Source organism: Nanorana parkeri, unplaced genomic scaffold (genome assembly GCF_000935625.1).
Source record: "Nanorana parkeri isolate BGI_ZX_2015 unplaced genomic scaffold, ASM93562v1 scaffold269, whole genome shotgun sequence".
NCBI lineage: Eukaryota > Metazoa > Chordata > Amphibia > Anura > Dicroglossidae > Nanorana > Nanorana parkeri.
In genome coordinates, this window is record NW_017306537.1 from 672,622 (window position 1) to 688,227 (window position 15,606).

At 40.6% G+C, this 15,606-nt stretch overlaps 1 protein-coding gene across 1 annotated transcript in view; it reads left to right on the top strand.

Annotated features, from left to right (window-relative positions):
• The window catches only part of SMTNL2 (smoothelin like 2), a 106,292-nt gene that overhangs the window by 65,583 nt on the left and 25,103 nt on the right, over positions 1-15,606 (top strand). Inside the window, exons 4-6 of the mRNA XM_018557127.1 lie at positions 296-355; positions 3,391-3,460; positions 10,968-11,135. Of these exons, the coding sequence (XP_018412629.1) occupies positions 296-355; positions 3,391-3,460; positions 10,968-11,135 (298 nt within the window). The remainder of the gene's footprint in view (positions 1-295; positions 356-3,390; positions 3,461-10,967; positions 11,136-15,606) is intronic.

Consider the following 15,606-nt stretch of genomic DNA (forward strand, 5'->3'; position numbering starts at 1 on the left):
ATAAATATACCTGCTAAACTAACAAACTTTTGTAGTAGATGGCATGTATCCAATGACTCACACCTGTTCACTCTCTAACTTGGATGTTTCAGCCAGCTTTCAGTAAAAAATGCAAAGGTTGGACACTTCCATTCTCTGCCTCCGCATTGCACCGGTACAGTCTTGTATAGTGGAGTCTTATGGAGCAGGTGTTAGATGGAATGACATCACCGTGAATTCATGCTGCTGACCACCTAATTTAAAGGAGTACTCATATCTAAACACTTGCTCTCTTTCTGCTTTGTGTAACTGCTAGGTGCTGTCAGGACATGGAATGCCAGCATTGTCAGGACAATGGGTGTAACAACAAACTCCGGTGAGAATCTTCTCATGTTTCTTCCTAATTCTCTGCCGCAAGGCAGGGGATTATCTGATGACATGTGAATGTAACCATTAAATATAAACTATTGGGAACACCGTTGATACCTATGATTTGAATGCATTGCAGGTATCACGGTTCCAGTAGTTAATCCTTGTAAAGTGAAGTTTGTATACATGGAGTTATCATTCAGCAGTCTTCTCCATTTTCAGTTTAAATCTCTGGCCTGATTTTAGTGTAATAGCAGCGTAGTGCATTAGGGGTGACACATGCCAGAAAATATCACTGACGGGCCAGTAAATGCAAGAACATATTTTTATAGTTTCTTAAAGACAACAGGATTTTACACCCATAAATAAATCAGGCTATAACATATACATGTTGCCACATTTATTAGCTTTCTTCCCATATGTTGATACACTAATCCGTGACTGATACCCATAAAGCAGGTCTGGATAATGATAAACATAATTGTTTTCATATAGGTTACAATCCACTGCTCTTTTTGTTAAAGTAAACCTGTCACCAAATCAGACATGTCAGCTTAACATCTCACACACACAGATTACCTTATCAGATCATCAGCCATGTTGTGAAGTTCTCATTCATGCCTCTCCATTAAAGATGAGCCTGGGCTTGGTGCTAAGCTAGTTCACCTGAGTTTGCCCAAGCCCGCTCAAAACTATGACCACTACCCCCTCCTCCCGATCCAGTTGGTGGCAGCAGTTGCAGCGGGGGCATTCACAAGCCCTTTCTGACATATAACCACAGGGCAGGAAATGCGCCTCTCCGCCAAAGATCGAGCCAGGAGTTGAGGATGGCAGCCACAGTTTTGAGCGAACTTGGTTGAACTCAGGCAAACTGGTTTCGCACCAAGCCAGGTTCATTACTACTCTGCATCTACAATAGTAAGAAAAGTTGGTGCACGCGGTATTCAAATTTTTACTTTTACTGCAGGTTGTGGTTGATTCTTTTTCCCTTTTGGCTAACGTGTCCTCCCCACCAATGTCTTCTCCTTTACTCATGTGCACCTCCCTTACCTTAATTGTGCATGGATGTGATTTTTTTGTCTGCCACGCAGTAGACTTACAGCTCAAAAGCACACTCCCCCTGCACAGCACAATTAAACATTACCAATTTTCACACATGGTAAAGCGTATAACAAGCTGTTTAATGAGGACATACAGTAGTCTTGACCTTGCAATGAACAATACTTGCTACTTAATGGTCTCAAAATGCATTTTAAAGGACAACTACACCATTAAAAATGAACCTAGCGCATAGTAATATTAATGCTATAGATTTTTTTTTCACATAAACCAAGATTTTGTCACGATCTGCCTTTTTGTTGGCAGTATCAACCAATATGGTGGAAGCTTACATCATTACTAACTGACCGTCAAGTACACAGGAAGTGCTCTACAAGTCCTGTAGATGCGTAAGCCATTTTGCAATTGTTATAAAAATATACCTTTACATTTCAATCTGCAGTCTCTATTATTTTCTGACACTGCTGAATGTTGCTTCCTTGCAGCGTGGAAAACTTTTATATTGCTTTGCCTTTTCATGTTGTTATTTTAAAGAATGTTTAAATGCAGATTTAAACCATTAAGTTTGATATAGTTTTGTTTTAAGCATAACAGTATTTATTTCTGTCCCATCTAGTTTTGAGGGTTACACAGCTCTGCCAGACAGGAGAGCCAGGTTTCTCTGTTGCAGTTATAGATTGTAGAAGGCATCCCCTCTCCACCCCCAGCCTCCTTGTCACTGTCATTGTCACTTAGTCTCTTCACTGCAGAGTATAGGCCATACCTGGTCATCATCCTGTCACTGGAGTGTGGTGCAGAATTAATACGGTATGGCCTGCGAGATGACCAGAAAAAAATGTCCTTTCATTCTTTCCTGCCAAAATGTATTTTGTTGCATGTGCAAAAATGTCCTTATTGTATAGAGATCTCCATACGGGACCTGCCCTCAGTTCAGAGTATAGACCAAAAATATTGGACATACACCGATTGGCCATAACATTTATGACCACTGAGAGGTGAAGTCAATAGCATTGATTATCCTAGGCAGAAAGTGAACATTTTGTCCCTGAAGTTAATGTGTCATTATGGCCAAGCGTAAGGATTTGAGCAACTATGACAAGGGCCAAATTGTGATGGCGAGACGGATGGGTCAGAGCAACTCCAAAACTGCAGCTTTTGTGGGATGTTCTCGGTCTTCAGTGGTCAAGACCTACCAAAAGTGACACAAGAAATGAAAACCAGTGAACCGGTGACAGGGTCATGGACGGCCAAGGCTCATTGATGCACATTGGGGAGCGAAGGCTGGCCCGTGTAGTCTGGTCCAATAAAAAAGCTATTGTAGCTCAAATGGCTTGGTGCCAGATACCACCATTCCTTTAGAGGAGTCCATGCCTCAACAGATCAGATCAGGGCTGTTTTGGTGGCAAAAGGAGGGCCTACTCAATATTAGGCGGGTGGTCATAATGTTATGGCTGATTGGTGTATTGTTGCCCCTATTTCAGTATATCGCTGATTGAATCCAATTTATTTTAGCTATGTAGTATTTTTTTTTCTCATTCACACTTGGGCTCATTCACACACTGACATGTAGCCAGAAATGCTACATGTCCTATTTTTTTTTTCTTCAGCGGAGCATTGTTGTGAACTGCAACCATATGAAATAAGGCTATATGCCTTGTCCTTGTGTTGGGCAACACAGCCAAATGCTTATGGTGTGTTCAAGCCCTGAATGTACATTGGTGTTAAATGGCTCCATTATGGTTTCTGTTAGCTCAATATCACATGCTGGAGCTTATTCAGTAAATCCAAGAGTGAAGTGCAGTAACAGACAAACGGGTGTCCTCTCTTACTGATTTGATGGATTTAGATTGAAATCTGGTTGGTATGGATTACTGCAGTTTACACACTAACATTGCTATACTCTGATTGGGTGTACCCAGTATACCACATGCCAAGGTCTTTAAATTGTTACACATTTCACTGATTGATTTTTCCCTTTTGCAGAAAAAAGCGTAAGTTCATCGAAAACCACACAAAGTTATAGCGTTGCAAACTCCTCGGTTATCAGTGAAAGGTAAGTTGTGTTACTCAGCTACTTCCATTTTGTTTTTTTCCATTTGTAGACTATTGGCATTCAGGAAAACTAGCCACTTTCAAAAGTGTTTTTGAAACTCTGCAATGAGCAAGGACTTAGTAATAGTATATTATAGAAAACAGCCTTGCAAGGTTTGCTTTTTGTGCTTACGGTTATGTCTAGGCTGGTTTTTATTTAAATGTTTTTATTGGTAAAATAAAGGATGACTGGTGAAAATGATCCTTGTGTTTACTTTGTACGAGGCTTGTGAACAGCTTCCTGCCATTCATACAATGTCATGTATTTGTTGAGTACCCTCAACTCTGTTAAAAGTAAATAGATTCACGGATCAATAACATTCAATCAGTCATGACGGGGAAAAAACTAATTTTAATCATATGTCTACAAGGCAAGGTGTCTTTTACAGGAATTACCCCTGGGATATTGTGAAAGACAACTGAAATAATAGGCAGGGAGAAGTCTATAGTGTTCTATAGGAGATTACTTAGAAATCCTGGCCATCAAATGTTAACTTGAAAGCCCCACTGTGCTACATATTTGGAGCCCAAGCATTAATATTGATTTACAGACGGGGGTTACTAGATACTGGTACTCGGGGCACATGCCCCAAGTCCTTTACTAAGTTGCTTGAGTCTCCTTTGCGCTAGAAATGATGCATTTTATGCATGATCCAGTTATGGAATATAGTGTACATTTTTTTTCAATTAATCGTTTGTAATCATTTTTTTTTTTTTTGTAAGCAATGATAATTTTATTTTTTTAATTCAGTAATGTCATCATATTATGAGATTACGGTATTTAGACCAATTCATTTTTGTTCAGTTAAAAAGACTCGGATCCAAACCAATCATCATGGTATGCTACAAGCCCCTCAACATTTTAATCAGTGTGTCCAGATTTTTGTTATGGTTTACACACACACTTAAAATTAAACTAAACTCAGGAGTTAAATCTTAAAAACACATTCAAGTACCTTTTATCTATTAACAAAAATACATTTTTGTTAATAGTTAAGGTAGTTGAATGTATTTGTAAGAATTACCTCCTGAGTTTGGCGTCACTTTAAGCTCCAGACAAGTGACATGCCTAGCCTGAGATGATGTCATTAGTCTGCTGCAAGCAGGAGGAAGTCTCCTATCTTTGATGACTAACATTTTAGCAAGTCACAAGGAAAAGTTGCAGCAGGGGGCGATCTGGGTGAGACATGTGTATACAAATATTTTATTGGCTACTGCACAGGCACCAAGGTTTACATATTACATATGGGTCGGGATCTTAACCTAGCCATACATGGCTATCAAACAAATTCGTTCTTTTTCCCCCATCTATGCTAAACAGAATGGATGGAGGAATCTCCACTGATGGCCATTGTATTCGGCAGCCACGCCACCCTTAGCTTCCTGAATATACAAACAGTGACCCCATCTGATAGGAGACCCCATCTGATAGGATGCAGTCACTGTTCAGCCGATAATTTTCCATTCCATGGTGCTTTCCGAAATCTGCCAAAATTCAAGCCATCTATGGCCAGCATTAGTCCAGGAAGTAGATGTTGAGCTTGGACGCTGGCTTGCTAGGGGAAAAGGAAAATGAAGGTATGGTTAAAGTTAGAACTGTGGTCTCTTTGAGAGGTAACCCATATCTGAAAGCTTTACATTTGGACATTATTAAGCATGCTTTCACTTCATATGAAGAAATCTATTTAAGCTTAGGTCCACTTTATACAAAGGCACATTTCTTTGGTCAAATTACTCACTTATTTTAAAATGTTCTGGTCAAATGACAACACTACCTGCATGTATTACCAAATTTCCATTAAAAAGTAATATATCAAGTTTTGGAGTACAACACTTCTTAGCATATTACTGTACTAGTAGCTTTAGGGAACATATCTCATCTATGATAGTGAGCTGTACATTCCTACTTGTCCGATTCCATCCTATAAATTAAAAGCAGTAAAACTGTGAAGAAAAAAAAAACTTCACTAGTTCCCTGGCCTGTTACCACAAGTATGTGACAGCTTCTCCGCACCCTGTCCATTGAGATTCCTGTCACAAAGGAAATGCCACCTCCACCTCTCTTCAACTGTGAAGATAGTAATAACAAAATTATAAAGCACGTTTCCAATAAATCTTAAAAAAATAATAGAAACAAAACCCATCACCCACCCTCAAACCTGCTTTTCTGGATCTTCCAGATATCACTCTGACACCCACCCTATCACCATTTGTAGTGACGCAGATGACAAGACGGCCTGATTGATGACTTGGCCTGAAGATAAGGACAAGTCTTTCTAATAAAATAGATTTCTTTGTGGAAGTGTCTGCAGATGTAATACATTTCATGCACTGCAGATCAACAATATATCACTGTGACAGTAATTAGAGGGAAGAAAAGGTAACACTGAAATATCTATATCTTCTTACAGAAATACTGTACATAAAATATCCTTCAGGCGTGCAAATAAATAATTTAAATTCTCAGTGTGTTTGACAGAAATGTATAAGTGCAAGTGGAATGCTCTTATACCTTTTGTGTACCTCAAGTGTCTGCTGTTGAACGTTTTATTGTTTTTTAAACTTTGTATATTGCTCTATTTAAAAAAAAAAATAATGAATTCAGTGTCCAGGACTGAGATCCTTTGTTTTAATGGAGCTGGGCTTCCAGGCCCTGAGCAGCCAACCGCCAGCACCGTCACTGAGGCATGGGGGCAGTAATGTCATCCACCCAGGTGAACCGATACCAGAGCTTACTTGGGGTGGACTCCTGCAGTGTGGATTGGCAAATATGCCTTGCTGGGAAAGGGGGGAGAACTATCAGGAGGGGCTGTCACTTCCCTAAATGGGCAGGTGACAGTGTGTCTTAAATTCTATTTTTGTTCACTTCTCCTTTATACAGTCCTTGGGATAAAAAGTACATTTGCCAAATCTATTCTTCTTTGCAAATCTCTTTTCTGCAAACTGGACATGCCTAATTTTTCTAAACCTTCACTTTAAGGCTGGCCGTTCTTTGGTAGGATTTTAATTAGCCGAAATTCTTACAGTGTCATGTAACTAAAGTGCAAATTGAAGGTTAATCGAAATTTGGTTAAACCAGAGATGACAATGCACATAAATACCATTAGAAAAATGGTTACATTTACAATTGTAATGTTTGAGCTTTTTCAGTACAATTAAATGTAGCAATGGGTAAGGGGCCTGATGCATGATACAATAAGGGGCTACGTGATTCCTGGTGACAACCCATGATGCTCAGTTTGCAGAGCACACTGGCTGCATGAATATTAGCATCATGTGCATTACTGTCATAAGAGAAAGAAGGGTGCTGTATCACAACTCTAATTCAGCTTTTCTCAACCAGGGCCTTCCGGCTTCTGTGGGTGTCGTGCTTTGCTCAGTGTCATGCCTTTCCATTGTGCAGGCAGGCTCCTGATGTGAAGAAGGGAACTCTAATCTGAATTGTGATAGAGGGGGCTCCTTATGTAAAGGGGGATTTTGATGTGATGGAAACTCTTGATAAAATCCATATCGGACTCTATCTGGTGTGGATTTTGGTGGGGCCACTCATGAATTTTTAAATTGATATTTTTTACATTTTAAACTGGGGTGTCTCGAGATTTTGTATACTTTAAAAAAAAGGTGATGTGACTAAATAAAGGTTAACCGCTGCTCTAAGTCATCAAGCTGTTTGACTAAAGCAGTAGCAAGCAAACCCCAGCCTTTCAGCTGTGGTGAAACTACAAATCCTGTCATGTATTTGCCTCTGAAAACCATGCCTGCGGCTGTCAGTCTTGTAATGCCTCATGGGATTTGTAGTTGTACCACAGCTAGAGGGCCGGGGTTTGCCTACCCCTGGTCTAAAGTGTCCTTTCCTGCTCTTCAGTTTTATCCTATTGCGGAGCTGGTGCTCCTGTTTGGAGTTTAACATTTGCTTGCTATAACAGGTAAAATTGTAATATTTATAAATATCAGATCGGATTTAACCAAAGAAATAAAATGTAGACCTTTTTAGTACAAAAGGCTAGCCCACACGTTCTTGTAGCTCTCTGCAAAGCTCTGAGGACATTCCGCCATAAAGACATACAGATTGGTTATAGCTACATGTCCGTCCTTCTTGTAAAATCAATGGGCGGCTATACATCTCAACACATGTCAGTGGCCAGACATTATGATATATTGACATGTCTGTGACACAAGTTTTTCATGAATTTATACGAGACAAAAACGAAAGATCATGTGTGAGTATGCAGAAGATGGGTAGGTATACAAACACATATAATTAAAGAAGAACTATGAGGTGAGTGATTTCCACTCATCATAGTTAGAGCCGACATGTGACATTGAAACTGTCACACGCCAACTCTATAGATCGGGAAGTGAGCGAACACATACCGTCGCTTGCTCACTTCCCGATCGTCTCCCTGCAGAGATCGGTCACCGCTCCCCACTCCCCGCAGGGATTCCCCTCTCCGATCCTCCAGTGCTGACTGGAGGAATGGACGGGGAGGGGGCGAACACAACTGGCTCTGTATCTAGATAGGCAGAGCCTGCTGTCATGCAGCCTGCTGGGTGGATCTCAACAGTATTGTCGGGATGCGTCCCGGCTGCTTCGCTCTCAATAGCAATAGCCTCGCTATATACTGAGCTTTGGGTCACGGTAGGACTTTCGTACATGTCCTCCAGTAAAATGAAGAATGGAAAATGCTATACATCCAAGCCTCCATTTGTAGTTCTATTCTGAAATATCCTTTTTACTGTTCTTGATTTTACAAGTGGAATGGGAAATACTATATATAGTAATCCATTCGCTGAGTTTGCCTTTTTAAGGACTGGCTTGGGGTGGAGGTGGAAGACCAGACAGCAGCCCCAATTGCATGTCTCCCTGCAAGTCTTGAATATAGCACCTTTTATATGTGCCTTGGGCTTTGCTGTACGTGCGTCTGCATTTCCTTTTCTTCTCTGGAATGTTTGCATTTAATCGTATGGAAAGCCTGAGTGACACGGTTACAGGACCCTTGAGTGAAGCAGCTACTTCTAAGGGTTGATGCCTTTTTTCCATTATTTGGTTTACAATATATGTTTAATTTTCCTTTCAGCCATTAGAAAAATAGGAAAAAAAACTGTCAGTCTGTCACTTTTACCTGAACACAATTGTGATTATCGCACTGCCATTTCCTAAGCTAAACACACTGTGCAATGAGCCCAAAACACCCACTGAGAATTCAAATAAACTGCAAATTCCACTTGACGCAAGCAAAAAGTGCTGCGAGAAAAGATTGTTTTCATTACAAATTGTTCAGTCACATGCTTAGAAGATGTATAATGTAGCATGACAGATGATTGTGATCTGCAACGTCAAGCACTATATTGTCATGTACTTGCGTAGCCATAATTTAAGAGTGCTAGTGATGCCTCCATCAGTCAAAATATCTTTTATTGAGTACACAGTGCTAAAATCTGTTTCCTTAGTGCAACACCTTGGTATTTCATGGTTTAATTTCTATACTATATCTAGAGTCTTGTGCCTAAAGCTGGCCATACACCTTTTATATTTCCTGCGGGCTGAAAAAAAAAAAGATTCTTCCATCCATACTAAACAGCATGGATGGACAAATCTCCCGCTGGGCTTTTGTATTCTGACGGCGGCGGGAGTGACACTGTCAGAATAGCTGAAATGTAACTGCAGCTGAATTGTACATTTTCTGACCTACTGGATACCTGAATTAATTTTGATCCTGATCATGTGCAGACAGGGCCACCCACTGAACAAATTTAATTCTGTTCATCCAGAACCGTTTGAAATTGGTACAGTAAATGGGCAGTTTTAGTTCAGGTGTGATATTTTTTACCTTGATCGATTTTTTGCTGTATATATTTTTAGCAACTGCATCATGCTAAAAGAATGGTGATCAGCTTCTATAAGATGTGACCTGAAATGCAAGGTGCTAGTTAACAAAGTGTTCTGTATTAACATATGTTTCATATGTGTATATTGACCTGGAAAACAGCGGAATGCTCTCTACTTTAGCTCCCACAAGTGCACAATAAAAAATATTATTGGGTCTTGTAATGAGGTAACATAGATACATTTATTGTGCAACGTTTTAACAAGGCACTGCTTGAGAAAGTGAGACAGACGAGCAGAGCCTTGTCAAAACGTTGCACAATAAATGTATCTATGTTGACTCATTACAAGACCCGTGAGTGCCATTTGTGTCTAATTTGCCTTAGGTGCACCCAGGCAGTTTTTATTCTTTATCGGAGTGCGGTGCCCACCTTTTGGACTTTTTAGATAGGATATGCATCCTGGTTACAAAATCCACTGCATTGAATTTTAATAGAGTAATGGGCCCCATCTGCAGTGTCATAAGCAACATTGCCTTTCAATATCATTTGATTTTTATTTCAGCAGCCAGAAGGCAGCAAGCATCTCCTTTTTAAAGTAAAAATTCCCTGGGTGTTCATGCATACCTACAGCAGAAACCTGTGACCAAATTAATAGATTTCACTTTGGCAAAAAAATAGATTTAGCATGATCGCCAACATATGCAAATGTTCCTTTTAGAGCCCTGGTTCTCACCTGGTGGGTGGCGACCCAAAAGTGGGTCACAACCCTGTGTTCAGTGGGTTGCTGCGTGCCTTCCACTGTGCTAGGTGAGAGGCTCCTCAGCCTCCCCCTAGAACAGCACTGTCCGTTCTCTCCACAAGCCGTCATTCAAAGTATGCTGCCCAGCGCAGAGTGTCGGCTTGAGGTGGGGTAGGGGTATGGCTTCGAGGGAGCTCCATCAAGCATTGCTTACGACTCCCTCACGTGCCATGTACAGGTGCCTGTACCCAAGTGACGTCACATTCTGGCTCCTGGCACCTCTACGGGGCACGCAAGGGAGATATACAAGCAAGCTTGTAAAGGTAAATGCTGTAATGATGTCTAAAGTCAAATAGTTTTGTTCTAGTTTTGGATAAAGGAGGTAAGGGTTATAAACCCCATCAGGGTTTTTTTTAACTGCCTTTGTCCCATTGGGAAGATTTCTCTGGACTTACTGTCCCATAGACACAAGAGGAAGTGAGAGGTCTCGAATGTGAGGAAATAGTCCTGCCTCACTGCAACAAGTGTTCATATTCGCAGATTTCCCTTCTATTCCTGTTCCAGTGACAACTCAAAGTTTGGGATTTTTCCCCACTTCCAGTCCCAGTGACATTGGTCATCAGGTCGATTGGAGAGGGTTTTGAACCCTTCCTTACTATATCTAAAAAAAATAAAAAATACTTTAAAATAAAGAAAAATACTTTTAAATGATGTGCTGAGTGAAAATACACCATACTTTCCTTTATAATGCTTTTAAAAATAAGGAAATTGGACAGTTCATGTTCAGGGTTACTGTGGCTTACCATTGTGTGGTACCTTTTATTACGACTCATTGTTCACAATAACAAAAAAAGCAAAAATCATCAGTTTGTTTAATGAATCTGTTTTATTTGTATTCCAGCACAGACAGATATTTTGATGTCACCCCCAAATCCCAGTCTCCACCACCCGTTTTGAGTCGACAAGCTGAGAAGAAGCGTGAGCTGGTTAGGTCCCAGACACTGCCAAGGTCTTCCGGAACTCAAGTTCGCAAGGCTTTCTTTGAAAAGTTTGAGCAAGACAGTGGGAAGTAAGTGGAATATGTTACTGGCAACATTTATAAATGTTAACAGAATCACAAAGTATTAAAATAAATTCCATATTCACCCTTTTATGACCAGAGGCCATTAAGACTGGATGCCCCGAGCAAATTTAGTTGTTTTAAGTTGGGTATACACTGGTATAAACTATCTTTTTCATTCAGCCCACGAGCTTAACAAACAAAATATAACCGATTCCTCCATCAATTCTTATGTGCATTAATGCATGACCTCCCGCTGTTTGCAATGTATTCTGACAGCAACAGCTCTCAGAATACCCAAACAGCTAGCTGCTGATTGGCTAGCGGTTCTGTTCTGTTCGGCTAAGAATTTTCCAACCTCATCAGCTGATCAAGGGATGCCGGGCAGAAGAGTGCCGACAACTGCACCCACTGCACGAAATTTGTACTCTGTGTACCCTACTTTATCATGCATCGGATAATTACATAATAAATTTGAGTAATCCGCCTACCTAAATAACTTGCATATTGTTGTTTTGTAAACCAATGTGATCACAGATGTTTGTTTGTAATCAAATCTGGCTAGAGCTGGCGGTGTCGGTTTCAGCTGTCCATGTCCGTTCAGTTGCTATAGATTGAGATTTAGCTGCAGCAGGATTATAGATAGGACATTATAGGCAGCTTCTACAGCCTTGAATAGATATCAGTGTTGAGATAAGGGGACCCACTGCGAGACAGTTTTATTTTTTCATACTTTTAATTTAACAAAAAGCCACCAATAAAAACAAAGTTGCAGGCTCAGCTTAATAACCATGATAGCTGGTCATTAACAGAGAAAAAAATAATACATAGTGATGTTTCAAGGGAGTGTATTATTCAATATCCTTCCATGTTAAAAGCTAGTCACTTAAAGGAGAAGTATTGGTAGAGTAAAATATACTCTTCCCAATAGTTAGAGCCGGCATTGAGCACTACAGCTGTCACATGCCAGCTCTATAGCTCGAAAACTGAGCAATCACATACTGATGATTGCTCAGCTCATGGCAGACAGGGTTGCCTAGTCTTTTCATAAATAGGGAAACCTAAAGTAGTATATACACAGATTTTTTTTCTTCCTTCAACGTTGAACGAACAAAATATGCCAGATTCCTCCGTCCACGCTGAACAACGTGGATGAATGAATCCACCACTGTTTCTATCGTATTCTGACAGTGGGAGCCAGCCGCTGTCAATATACCCAAACGGTGCTTGCAGCTGATGGTTGACAAGCACCATTAGCCCCAAAATTTTCCAACATGTTCTTATCAACTTCTACCAAAGAAACAGGGTCATCACCGCAGCACATTTTGGAGGATTCCTGCTAAATCAGACGAAATGCGCTGCATGTGTACCCGGTATACATAGGAGCTTTCTGTCTTGGCGTTTTCAGCAAAGATCATTTAAAAAAGGTTGTTGGATGAATGGGAACATGCAACAAATATAAAGTAGGTGTTATCTAGGGCTGCAACCAACTAATCAATAAATCGATAATAATCAATGAGAATAGTTGTCAACTGTTCTCATTATCGATTAGTTGGTTGGGTCCCCTAGCTCTCTTCTCCATGCTGGGAGGAGGGCACGACAAGCAGTGGGCAGGTGCAATAGCCAGCCTGCTATTGGCTATTGCAATTTGAAATTGCCAATAGCAAGCTGGCTATTGCACCAGCCCACTACCTGCTGTAATTACATTCAGCTGCCGTCTGCGTAATCTTGCCACTGGCAGTTGTCATTCCCTGGCTGAAGCTATTCAAGCGCCATGTGCTTTTACAATACAATCATTTAAAAAGTAATTTTCGGTTTCGGCCTGACAAATTATGTTGCGGGAGGTAAGTTGCAGTGCCATTCGTTTCAGTGGCACCCCAAACGCGCCTCCCACCCACAGTGTGATCGCCAACGCTGGAACGCACAGTACTGTAATGTCGTGCGGTAGCAGTATTTTTTTTGTCTGGACCAGAACGGAGTGCGCTGGTGTGAACAGAGCCCAGAAATACCATAGGGATACATTGGGATGCTTTTTTGGTTTGGGTCCAAATTGTTCTGGTCTGGACATGGTATGAATAAGCTCTTAAAGTGACATTAAACTCTCGTTCTGCCCCTCTCCCCCCATGCTGCTGTAAACACTTACCTTATTTGATGCCTTTTGCTGCGATCATCCTCTTCCTTCCACTCCGTTCCGACAGTCCCTTCAGTGCTGATGCCGGTCTCGGATCCACCACAGACTCCTTGTGTCCCACGATGTCTGTCCAACGTGTACGCTCCTGGCTGCATCCATTCACTGTAATTGTGTTTTCTCCCCCTCTGCTCTACTGCGCATGCACCCGCACTCTTCGTCCTTCACAGCTGTTCGGGAGACGGGACTTATTCAGCCTGGAGCAAGCAGCGCTGGAACAGGTAAGTAACTAGGCATTTGTCTCATTTTTATTTTTCATGGGGCATATATCTACTGCTTGCTAGTAGTAGATATATGTGAAAAAAAAAGGATTTGAATTATACTTTCAGCTAAAGGCCGACCGTTTTTCAAATGGTTATTAAGGTAGATCGTACTGAATTGTTCTATACTTTACATTATGGTAACTTAATTATACAAATAGCAAAGTGCAATCAAAGTGTTCCTCTTGGCAATGGAATCTTTGTTCTGCAAAGCTTGAAGTGTCTACATATTTAAATGACAGGTCTAGGAGTAGTAAGAGTGGATTATCTCCTGGGTAAATATGTACTGGGCATTAATCTTGTGTGTACACGCTTACACTGCTTTAGTTGTGTTTTATAATATTTTTCCTTTCTTTGTGTCAAATAATTACATAGGCCCACAGCCTTAATAGAGTGTCACAGTTTGTAGATGCTTTAATAGAGTATTACCACTTATAAATACAGGCTAATTCTGACCTTCCTATCAGTGTTGGATTATCATTGTGCTCATTCCACAGTGTTTATTTCACACAGCGCCTAATAATGTTAATGTTATGTGAACCATCTGTAAGTTTGGCCTCATGGGTGGTCTAGTTTTTATTCTTCCCGGTGGTTTTATATATTTTCACATATGTGCATAGTACATGATCACCATTTATAGGATGTTGTAGTAATAAATCATATGGAAATGTACAATTGACTAATCCCATTTGCTTCCCTTTTTTTTTTAAATGTAGAGCTCATTACTCATGAGCCTTTTCCAAGGGTTAATATATTTTCTGTGGCGCCGAGTCATTTCAATGGTATGGAAGGTATAGCCTAATTAACCCTTCATTTGATTAATCACAGAGTGTTGACTGTGAATTCAGGGACGTGTTCGTTCATAGCTCCCAGACTGGGGGAGTCACGGTCCATTGACAGTGTATGTCATTGAGCGGTTCTGCTATGATTTCCTTGCTTACTCAATTATTGATTCTTTTTACGGAGATCTAGGCACAGGGTTTGTAATCCAGTCTTATCCAAGCACTGCGTCCGTTGTAAGAATGCACATTTTGTATGCGGGGTAATTATGGGACATGAGCTGATTTCATTAACATTTAGCAGTGACACTTGGCACAAAAAACTTTCCCCGCTGACTTTGATGCGCTTTATCAGCAGTGTGCATAGAACTTTTTCATGGGAAGCAGCTGAGTTTACTTGTTCTATTATCTGCAATGTTTTGGTTCCTGATCTCTACAAAAGAGCAGAGTGCTTTACTTTTATTGTACACCCAGCTTTCTTTTGTAGCATCCTGTCCTTATCAAAAACCTAATTTCATTAACTTCCTGAGTAGATATTGAAGACCAACTTAAAGCAAATGTAAAATCCTTACTTTCTATGTTTAATTACTCTTCTCCTTTAAAAAGAATTCCCATCATCCTCAACACACTAGTTGGCATTTCCATCTAGGCTGGCTGTGGGAGTTTGCGTGGGTATTTCAGTAGGGGTGAATCATACAAAATCATATTTAGAGGCAAAGCAGGGTTACACAATGCAACAGAAGTTAGTGGAAACAGTGTTTAGGAAGCAGGGTTTGGGTTTAGATAAAGGTCAACAAGTTTTACAGAGGCAGAGTTTTAACTCTTGAGAAATAATTGAAAGCTTAAAAAAGACAGTTTTAGACATTCGTATTATATAGTGGTCTGTGGCAGAACCAAGAACTTGCTACCGGGAAGTGGAAAACTATATACAGACACTGGCCATTACCACTGCTTTAAATGCTATATTTATCCTTGCTTTGTCCCTGGATAACTTTACCTTATCAGAAAATAGCCATGTCTGTTGGTATGGGCTCTTTTAGATGCTTCATAGGTACATTTCACAGGAGGTTTCCTTATTAGACAAGTAATGGAATGCCTCGTGCAATGCAAGTCTGGAATCTGCTGTCCTCGGTGCCCCTCCTGTTATGTGAAGTGTCAATCCCTAAAGGTCTATAATAGAGGTTGCCATACGTCGGCTATCCAGCTGTGGAGAAACTCAAATGAGGCATTGCAAGCCACCAGGATGACTTCCA